General features: G+C 41.1%; 1 protein-coding gene across 1 annotated transcript in view; it reads left to right on the top strand.

The window, feature by feature from the left end:
- GALNT15 (polypeptide N-acetylgalactosaminyltransferase 15) overlaps window positions 1-8,742 on the top strand; it is a 24,727-nt gene extending 15,985 nt beyond the window's left edge. Inside the window, exons 5-11 of the mRNA XM_009325698.1 lie at window positions 314-431; window positions 1,214-1,408; window positions 5,108-5,239; window positions 6,337-6,438; window positions 6,871-6,873; window positions 7,302-7,442; window positions 8,596-8,742. Of these exons, the coding sequence (XP_009323973.1) occupies window positions 314-431; window positions 1,214-1,408; window positions 5,108-5,239; window positions 6,337-6,438; window positions 6,871-6,873; window positions 7,302-7,442; window positions 8,596-8,742 (838 nt within the window). The remainder of the gene's footprint in view (window positions 1-313; window positions 432-1,213; window positions 1,409-5,107; window positions 5,240-6,336; window positions 6,439-6,870; window positions 6,874-7,301; window positions 7,443-8,595) is intronic.
- The last annotated feature ends 1,512 nt before the right edge of the window (window positions 8,743-10,254 follow it).

The following is a 10,254-nucleotide window of genomic DNA, read 5'->3' as shown; positions in this document are numbered from 1 at the left end:
ATACAGAGTTAAAAGAGATGTCTTAATCGTGATCTGTTTATCTGTTGTTTTGAGTGTACATGTATGTAACATTTCCCACTGATCTGAGCCTTATTTGATAATTCAGCTCTTTGCTCCCTTCCTCAAGCAAATCCTAGAATTAGGTTCCAGTTGTTCTTTCTTTTGGTTAGATAATCAATTCATTCAAGCTTATGTGGAGTAGTATTCAATCATTTTGTAATACTATCTCTATGGAAATGGTGGGATTTTCACCCTTCACATAATTCCCTGTCCAAAACTCAAGGTGTTCACTTCCAAACTGTTTTATATACAGGAGTCCTGTGGTAGCTGGTGCAGTGGTGGCCATGGATCGACATTACTTCCAAAACACTGGAGCTTATGATTCTGACATGACGATATGGGGAGCAGAAAATCTGGAGCTATCTATAAGGGTAAGAACCTTAATTAAAACATCAAGCTGTGGTAACTGTTGGGCTTAAGGAACCTGAATGAAAAGGCAAGAAGCAATTTATAAAAGCAGTTAAGTGCAGAATGTCTTGGGGCATGGAGAATATCACTTTCCTCACAGAAATCTATCCCCACGCTCTGTGATCTGTCAGGACTATACAAGAACATGCAGCTGCTGTGAGTTAGGAGCGTTATGTCAGGAGAAGTAAGTTTCACTGGCTATCACTATCTGCCTGAGGACAGAGTCACTGGTTTCAGCACCTTCTGAAAGCTGCCTCTTCTTTTTTGGCATGTAACATGCACCAAAGGAAGAGTAGCTTTATTTCTTTGCCAACCTGTAGTTTTAATACCAAATTATTTATATTAAATTGTTTGCATTGATTTTTGCTGAATACAAAGAGTAACTGATATTAAAAAGCAATGAAAATAGCAGACACAAAGGGTATAGAGTCTTTAATATCCCAGACAAAAGAAGGTGTGCCCGCAGGTCTCTTCACTACACTGCACTGTGCACAGAAAAACATAAAAGCATATAAATAGCCATACTGGGTCAAATCAAAGGTCTGTCTTGCCCAGTGTCTTCCCTGTGTCTCTGTGTCTGTGGGGAGCAGTGCATGAAGAAGCACATAATAATGCTCTTGCTGTTTCTAGCAATGTGCAGATTAGGATTTCCTGAGGCAGAGTCTATATTAAAGGAGCTTCTCCTTTTTAGATAAAGGTAATCTAAATAAGGTAATCTCTTTTTGTGCTTTCACCTGTGTTTCAGACCTGGCTCTGTGGTGGCTCTGTAGAAATCATTCCATGTTCCAGAGTTGGGCATGTCTATCGAAATCACTTTCCCCATGCTTTCTCCTATGAAGAGGCCACTGTGAGGAACAAAATCCGAATAGCAGAGACCTGGCTGGGCTCTTTTAAAGAGAACTTCTACAAGCACGACACAGTGGCTTTCTTAATCAGCAAGGTAAAGACATCTGTAGTGGTTTGTTTCTGAGGGAAGGAGTGTGTGTTGACATAGGTGAAGGGGTGGAATAGAGGCGGGGGTGTCTGGGTGCAGTCAAACATTCAACATGCATGGTGCTGGGGATAGTCTTTTTATGAAACCTTCCAGTGGAAGAGCTGTCAGATCAGGAAGGAGAGAGAGAAACGTGTGCCTAGGAGTGGTTTGCTGAAGTTATCAAATCTCGTAGAGTATGACTCCTTCTCCAAATGACTCCTTTTTCAGCTTGCCCAACAAGCTGTGATTTATTTCTCCACCGATAGTACATGGAGGGTTGCAGTGCATCTGAAGTGGAAGCTAGTAGCACTGTGTGCTCAAAGGGCCTTCCTAGAGGATTCATTCTGCGTTACTGAAGGTCTTCCTAGTGTGATTCATGAGGATATTCAGTAATATTCATGGGCATGTGGCAAACTGTGGTATCTCTCCTACTGGAAGGGAACTTCTCTGAGTGGTCTAGTGACAAAAAAGGTGATTTTTTTCCTGAACTGAGAGACATCCAGGAACAACTGTCTGCAACTGAGAAAGTCGGACCTCAACATAGCCACTATTTACAAGTTACTTTTTCATTAGAAGCATTGCACAGACAGCAGTCCAACCTCCAGGGATTTGGATTCCCAGCAAGTCTGTACGCTGAGACAGGCTTGCAGCCAGGTGTGTGGCATAGCCCTGGCATGCGGCCACACTTGAACCATCTACAGGCTACATACCATCCAACAACTACAGAACGGCCGGCCACACTTGTTTTTAAGCCACTGTATAATCCACTGCAGATCAGGACCAGTCAAGGGACTGTATATCCCATGTATTACAAACCAGTGGATGTTTGTTTACTGGGAGTCATGCAGCTGTGGTTAATGTCGTTAATGTTTTTAATGTTAAGTTGTTAATAATGTGACGTTGTTAACGTTGCTGCAGTTCTCAGGAGTTCTCTGGCTCCAATACTTTTCCTACAAGGCAGTGGACAAACTTGTGAGCAGTTGTGAATGAAAACGTGTCATTCATCTTCTTGCTCGTTTAACAATGCCATGCTTTTAAGAAGAAAAAGATTCACTGAGAACAGTTAGGCAGAACACGGGTAGGTTCTGTGCAAACTTTCCCGTTCAGTTTTGCTCTTGCATTTCAGTCCTGCATGCTTCAGTCATTGCAGTGCTGGCCATCGTCTAAGAAAGCCAGATCCAGCAGGAGCTGCATTCTGGTGGGAAGAGGAAAAGGGCTGTGCATCAGCGTGGCTTCTCTCCTGTCACCTGGTCTGACCTCCTTGAACTCCACCGGATCTGCCTCTCCAGTCATCCTGCTGTGCTAATCCTAGAGTCTGTCGCGTTTCTTTTTTTATTCTATTTTCACATTTTTTAAAAAGCTTCTCCCTCCTTGTCTGTGTTGTAGGTTTGAACTCCACTGGCCAGAAGTTTGTCAATTGACTCACAAGGGTTACGGCCATGTAATTGAAAGGAGGACAGTAGGCCAAGTCTTTTAAGATGGGCAGTTAGGTCCTTAAATCATTTAATAATTTCCTGAAGGCCTTTCATGTCAACTCAGAAGCAATTTTCTGTACTAAAAACTACAGCCACCAATGATACGGTTTACTAGCTGTAAGCACCATGACCTTTTGCCTGAGAGTTTATTCTAGCCAGAATACTTTTAGTACTTCTAAGTATGATGCGCCTTCAAATGATCAATTTTACGGTCTCTGTGCTCAGCATACCATAACATAAAAGGCCCTTTTCTCTGTTCCTTTCTTTCACAGCCAATATTTTCAGTATGTCAGTGCACCGGGATGTTATTCAAAAGACACAAGCAAGCAATGACATTATTGCCGCTCAGCTGCAGATGGGCCCTGCGGGGATTTATTGCACTGAGAGGGTGAGCGGAGCCACCTATTGGCCACTACAAAAATCTCTGTGAGCCTTGACCGCCGACATTGCCCACTGCAGAAAATAACTAGTGACCCCTCGTTTAGGTTGCTTTATAAGTCTTCCCATTTTATGGTTTGGCTCGCATCCTGCACAGGATGCCAGTGGTGTGAGCGTTAATGCAGATGTATAAGGCTCTTCCCAGCTCTCTACTATTTCAGCCACCGTCTCTTTTTCTCCTTTTCTTGTGTGGTTTGTTTATTTAATTTACAAGCACAGTTTCCTTTCAGATTGGTTTACAGGGATAACGACTTTCTTTACATTATTTACACCATTTATTCGCCATCAAATGCAGTCCGTAACTGGTATGACAGAATGAGATTTACTGCCATCATCTTCTTCAGCCAAAGCAGAGTCTCATGAGAAACATCTCTTTTTAGGGAAAGCATTCTACTTCTCTATTTCCCTTTCCCAAGAAAACCTCTTGGGGACAGGTTTGTGTGGTGCTGAATTGCTGAACTTTGTTGTTACGCTTATTGAATGTAAGACTGATACTAAACTATGAGGTTCTCTTTAACATAAGCTGCTTTGCCTGTGCAGCTTACAGGGCCCGGTGCCACATGGCATGATTGATCCCTGCCTTTGGAAACTGATACCTCTCCCTTGATCTCCAAGGCCCTTCATTTGTCAGTGTTTTCCAGGCATGTCGCGAAGTCCTTTTTTCTTTCTTATGGATGCAGAGAAATGGGCAATTCTTTGCTTATGTTACCAATTTTAATTTCTGACATAGGAATCCAGACCAGTTTCCTGAAATCCATTTTTAAATGGATTTTTAAAAAGTAGAAATGTGAAGGGGGAGATCTACTGCTGGCAAGAAAGAGGAGGGAGACTCCTAAGGGTGGTGAGATATTTTTAGTATTTGGGCACTGAGAGATTTAGAGAAGTGTTTTGTGTGGTTTTGGAACTGAAGGATTAGACATTTACCTGCTTAGAGGATTTCAGAACCCATCTGAAATATGGTCTGAATGTAATGGCTACCGGCCATCTTCAGTGCTACATACCCTCAAATATTCACGACTGTCAGTCCTCTGCAGTGCAGATGCCCGTAGTTGCACCAAGCGTTGAAGGCACTTGTCTTTTTTCAGAACAGAATTCCTACCAGGAAGGGTGAGAATTTGTATTGTGTGTATATAATTCGAGAAAACGCATAAATCATAGGAAAGGTTTTATGCCTTTATAGCTGCGAAACACATTCACTTACTAGATTTAGTAACTGTCAGATAATAATGTGATAGACTATATTTTGGGCTAAATTCCGTCATCACTTACATCCTCTGATCATGGAGGACTGACAGTAACTGGGTAATTTGGGCTGTTAAAGGCCAGGAAATTGAATTTTAATCAGCGGGGCAAATTCTATACTGAATGACAATCTAATACAATCCCATTGATTTCAGTGCAACAAGTATCAAACTTGGCCCTGACTTTTTTAATTAAAAAGATGACAAAGACTGACTTATCTTGCAGTATAATAAACATTTTTAGAGGAAATGCTTATTTTCACAGTGTATGCTACTTCTGAAACATTTACTTCTGTCACAATGCCAGACTAAATGCTGTTTTAGCACAAAGTTGGAGGAAGGCTATAGCTGGTCCTCCTCCTTTGCGTACTCATGAGAGATATATAGCAATATCTATAACATGCAGGATAGAAGAGGTGGTAGAAATAATTCCTATGTAGTCATTTTCACTTCTAGCATCTCTAACACAAATACACTAGTAACCTTGTTGCCGCTATGCTTTTTCCATAAAGGCAGAGAAGCCAGACTGCAGTGAGCGCCTTCAGCTACACAGGAGACTGGGCTGTAGAAATTTCCAATGGTTTGTATCAAATGTGTACCCTGAACTCTCCCAACCTGAAGACACACCAAGATTCTCTGGCAAGGTAAGAGAAAACACACTATAAAGATTGACTAGTGTTTTTGCATTGTTCAAAGACCCCAGAATCCAGTCCATGTACTAAGTACTCAGTAAGCATACAGTGAGAGGCTGTTCCTGCTTTGAAACGTTTATTGTCCAAACAGACAATGCAACAATGATGGGAGGAGAAAGAAAAGGACAGAGGAGACAAACAGCTGGTCCAAATTCTCACATAAATGCTGAAAGCCAGCCAGGAGCTGAACCCAGATTGTCTGACTCAGTTCAGTCACAGCTCAGAGGATCCTAACCTTAGGTTCTTTAGGTGCCATTAGTAAAGGAAAAGAATTGTGTTACCTCATGCAGATGGCAGCCGCAACAGCAGCTGGGATATCTCTGTGCTGACCCATGTGGGTGAAGAGAAAAAAGCATTTCTTCAGTCCTGCACTTCCCCCAAGGGCAGAAGTGGTAGCAATAGCAGTTCCTTGGCTGACTGTGTACAGGAAGCAATATTCTCAATGTTTTTTTTTAAAACACGTAAGTTGATAATTATCATTCATTAAAATATGAATTTATTCCAGGCAGCCTTACTGGAAGGGATTTTCCCCCAACAAGGCAACAACGTCCACTAATTAAGTCATACTCTGCTATCTGTAGCCAGATTTTACTGTGTCCTTTTACTATTTTGTCTGCCTTTATTATCAAAGTTTGCTTGAGAAGAGTGTAAGAACTGAGTGTAGATCACAAGAATTGTCACATGTTTTTTTTCTTCTGGAATATCTTGATTTTTTTCTGACTACAGTGTCCACTTGAAGTGCAATTTTCCATTAGCATAAAAATTTTGACAGATTTCTTTTAACTATCATAATAGTTAAAACCAGAAGTGGGTATCTCTAACTTAAACAAAACTCACTGGGTAACACTGACCTTTGGTGAGACTCTGCCTTTTATATCAGATCAATTTGCAAGATCAAGATGCAAGATTCAGTCTGAAAGAAAAAAATATTGCCTGAATTACGAGCAAAAACATATATCATAAAGGGATATAATCACAAAAAAGTTAGCTGAAGGATATTTTGTTTGTATCTGATTGTGCTTTATTTCAGTGTAAACCTTTACTTACAGCTTTACAATACTGGTGTTGGCTTCTGTGCAGATTACAGACCTGCAAGAGCCATTGCAGAAGGCTCTATCGAACTCTCCCCATGCAGTGACAGTCTTACCCAGGTACTGTATACTTTAAGTATATAGGCACTGTATCAGATCAAGGGAACCATCCAGAAGACAGTGACTCCAACATGTAAATGGCTGGGTGGACATTAGTGGAAATACTGATGTGTTCAAAATTAGGCATGTGCTAAGGCAATGATGCCCACTCTTCTGCAGCTGAGTTTCATTTGAAAAATGGCAATGATGTTCCATGTGTCACTGAGGCCACATACCCACACTTTGCTCCAGCAGACATCATTAAGTGTCTATTTGTTAGTATATTTGGTAGTGTCTGGAGAACAGAAAGCCTGGAACTAAAAAATATATAACAATTCTAGAATAATGGGGATGGGTTTCCCCGTCAGTGCCTAAAACCGCAGTTTAGTGCCTAAACTGCAGTCAAAGACGGGAGGGAAATTCATGTAGACTCCCAAGCTGGTATTAGACTAGCAAGTTCATGCATTAAGAGAAGCCAAACCAATACAGACCAACTGCAGATATTTATTTCAAGTCCCAAGAAAGTTTTTCTGCTCACACTGAGCTCAGGGTGAGCTGCAGGCACATTTCTAATTGCAATGTGTACGGACACTGTCAGAAACACCCTTCTGTTCAAATATTTATTAAACTAGAAAATTTTATTATAGGATGGGTTTACTTTATACATAATTACAGTCCACAAAGCCTTTCCTTAGGTAAATAGTTATGCTGGAATTACCTAGCAGGGGGGATTGCTTTGCAGGGTCAAGGCTGTTGGGTCTCCATCACTCATGTTTGGGTTGCATCTTAACAAACATGTACAGGAAATTATTTTTTGAATTAGCATTTTAAAATTAACTGGGATGTCCTTCCATCGTTGTTCAAACAAACCCTCCCTTTTCCAGCACTTTGAATATAACAGCATGAAGGAAATCCGGCTTGGTTCTGCTCCGCTCTTTTGCTTTGATGTCAGACACGGGAAGGTTATCCCTCAAAACTGTACAAAGGAGACAGCCACCAGCCACCAGCACTGGGATGTCCAGGAGGTCAGTAGTGACTTCTGCCATGAGGGGAGGGCAGCTGACGGTGACTGTGGGATCACTGGCTGATTGACAGGATTTGTGTGTGGGGAAGGGATGAGGTATTTGAAGGGCAAGTTTCACTTCTGTATCATTTTCACCCAGGAAATTTAGGATGCCTCTTGCCCATTTACACTGTCTGTGTGGAATAAATTTGGTTTAAAAATACGAATTACAGGAATCCTACCTAAATTCATATGTCCTTGTTTTAACCGTTTGTCTTACTGGCCTTACAGGAATAGAATCAGAATCAGTGGTTGTGAAAATAAGAGCAGGGCAAATCCTTGCTCACTTCTTCTGGATAGAGGAAGGGTCTGGGAATCCTGAACCCTCCCAAATGAGAGCCCTTTGGGAGTAGGGGAAACATCGAAATTCCTCCTGCATTCTAAGAGAAGAGCAAACTTCCTATCAGAGGAATCCAGTGTTATTATAGAATCATAGAATCATTAAGGTGGGAAAAGACCTCTAAGATCATCGAGTCCAACCGTCGACCCAACACCACCATGCCCACTAAACCATGTCCCTAAGCATCTACACGTCTTTTAAATACCTCCAGGGATGGTGACTCAACCACTTCCCTAGGCAGCCTGTTCCAATGTTTAACCACTCAGTGGTTCCATTCAGTGGACTTCACCCAGCAGAGCAGGAACTCCTCTACAAGACTGAAAAATGTCATGCTCCAGAACAGCCTGGGAAAATAGCAGTTACTGTAGTTATAGGGATGCTGCAATCCTCTGGTACAGTTCCTACTGTAATTTGTTTTGATTCTTAAGGAAAGCACTAGTCCTTTTGAAATTTTGTGGCCTGTAGTACTGTAGTTGATGCTGTTGACAACCTGTACCCCTAGGAAACAAATAGTGGTGGAAAAGAGATTTATTGAATTCTGCACCTACCACTCCTGTCAGCTTCGAAAGGAATTATGAGCCCAGGGCCCACTCACCATGCCCTGGGCTCAAAGCTAAACCTAGTCATTATGTCTAGAGCAATACTTAAAAAATTTTGAACAGTCATTACCGGTGATCTATTGTATGTAAAAAGTTTCAGAAACATGGCCTAGCTTTTACTGGAAATCCCTTGGTTTTAATTTGTTCTTTCTTTCCCTTCTTCTCTCATCTTGTAGAATGGAATGATTGTCCATGTCCTTTCTGGCAAATGCATAGAGGCAGCGAAGAGTGAAGATGAGAAGGACTTGTTTTTGTGTGTATGTAACAAGAATGCAAATCAGGTGTGGCAATTTGAACGTTCCCATGTGCTACATCAGAGATGACTGACAGGTCTCTGTGGAGGTCAAGTCTCCAAAATTTAACATTACTTTTGTTTGGGATTTAAGATACATTTCCTGCATGGACAAGAAGGATGTTTGTGTTTGCTGTAGCATGCAGGGAAGTTAGGAAGGTCTCTCCTTTGAAAGCCTGGCTCAAATAGTTGCTGCCGGTTCCTGGTTTATTCAGCTCTAGCTAAAATTTCTATTTATTCCGTGAAGCAGGGAGTAAAGATACTGTGAACATCAATAGATTCTCAACTCTGCTATTGCAGAAGACAATTAAGTTTGCCCTTTGAAGGAAACATGGAAAGTTGGCTGCCAGACAGCTTGTTTTTAGCATATTCTGTGACTTCTGAGGATACAGGAAAAGGAATATTTGTGGAACTTTTGAAACTGTAAGAGGAAGCCAGCCAAACCAGGATAAGAGTTTAGCCTTGTTTTACAGTGCACTCGACTCGTATAAAACAAAGTAGGTTTTGTATGCATAAAAGTAGTAGATGTTTTCACGTGTAATAGCTAAAATTTTGTTTTCCAACTAGCCTGAGCCAAATTTCTACCCTCTATGAGATTGCACAAAGCATAAATTAGCACTTAATTAGGCACTAACTGCTCTAATTGACTTGAAATACCAACAGTCCTCAGCGTTTGGCACACCCTTCCTTAAGTCCTTCGTCTACAGTCTAATTTGGATGGGAGAATGAGACTGAAATATTAACAACTTTTTTTTTTGTTTTAATGAAATTTAAGAACAGCTCTTCAGGAAACTTCTGTGGAATATGGAAGAAGATTGAACTAGATTAGAAAAAAGGGTAACAACTTCCCTGCTTATTTTGAAATGGAAAGTATCGGTGGCATCCATTTGCTCTTATATAGCTATGGGATGAGCTCATTATTATTCCAGTGACAAAAGTGCTGAGTGAAAACAGCAAATGAAGGGAAACGGCCCGTTTCAACAGTGGCTACCTAGGAAGAAAATACCGGTGCCTACTTCCACTTGCTTGCAGCCTGAGTTAAGTCTTTCACACTGTCACTTTTAGCCAAGAGGATCTTTTAGATTCTTGCTGTCGTGGGTCTCCAAGCTGATCCTCAAAAGACAGTAGCATACAAAATTTTCTAAACAAGCTTGTTCTGCAGAGCCTGCATCCCTGCTGACCTCCTGTCTTTCAAAGAAGTGAATGAGAGTTGATGTTGGGTAATGAGAATGGTCTCGTACAGTATGCACTAGGAAAGCAAACTTCTATCAGTATTTTTGTTAGGGCACTTTCAATTTTAGAGTTAAAACCAACAACGATGACACTTTCCAAGAGCCTGCTAAGATGTGGGAGTCTTCCCACATCAGCACCACACCTCATTTATAGTATAAATCAGTCATAACCATATGTATTTATTAAAGGGGAAGGGCATCATTAATAAAAGTTAATTTGTTTTTGAGATTTTTTTCAAGAGACAGAAAATTGGGTTTTTTTTAAATGTACAGCACATTGTTTGAACTTTAGAGAAAGGAAGGAATAATAG

Source organism: Pygoscelis adeliae, unplaced genomic scaffold (genome assembly GCF_000699105.1).
Source record: "Pygoscelis adeliae isolate BGI_AS28 unplaced genomic scaffold, ASM69910v1 Scaffold226, whole genome shotgun sequence".
NCBI lineage: Eukaryota > Metazoa > Chordata > Aves > Sphenisciformes > Spheniscidae > Pygoscelis > Pygoscelis adeliae.
This window is presented reverse-complemented; position numbering and strand designations above follow the sequence as displayed.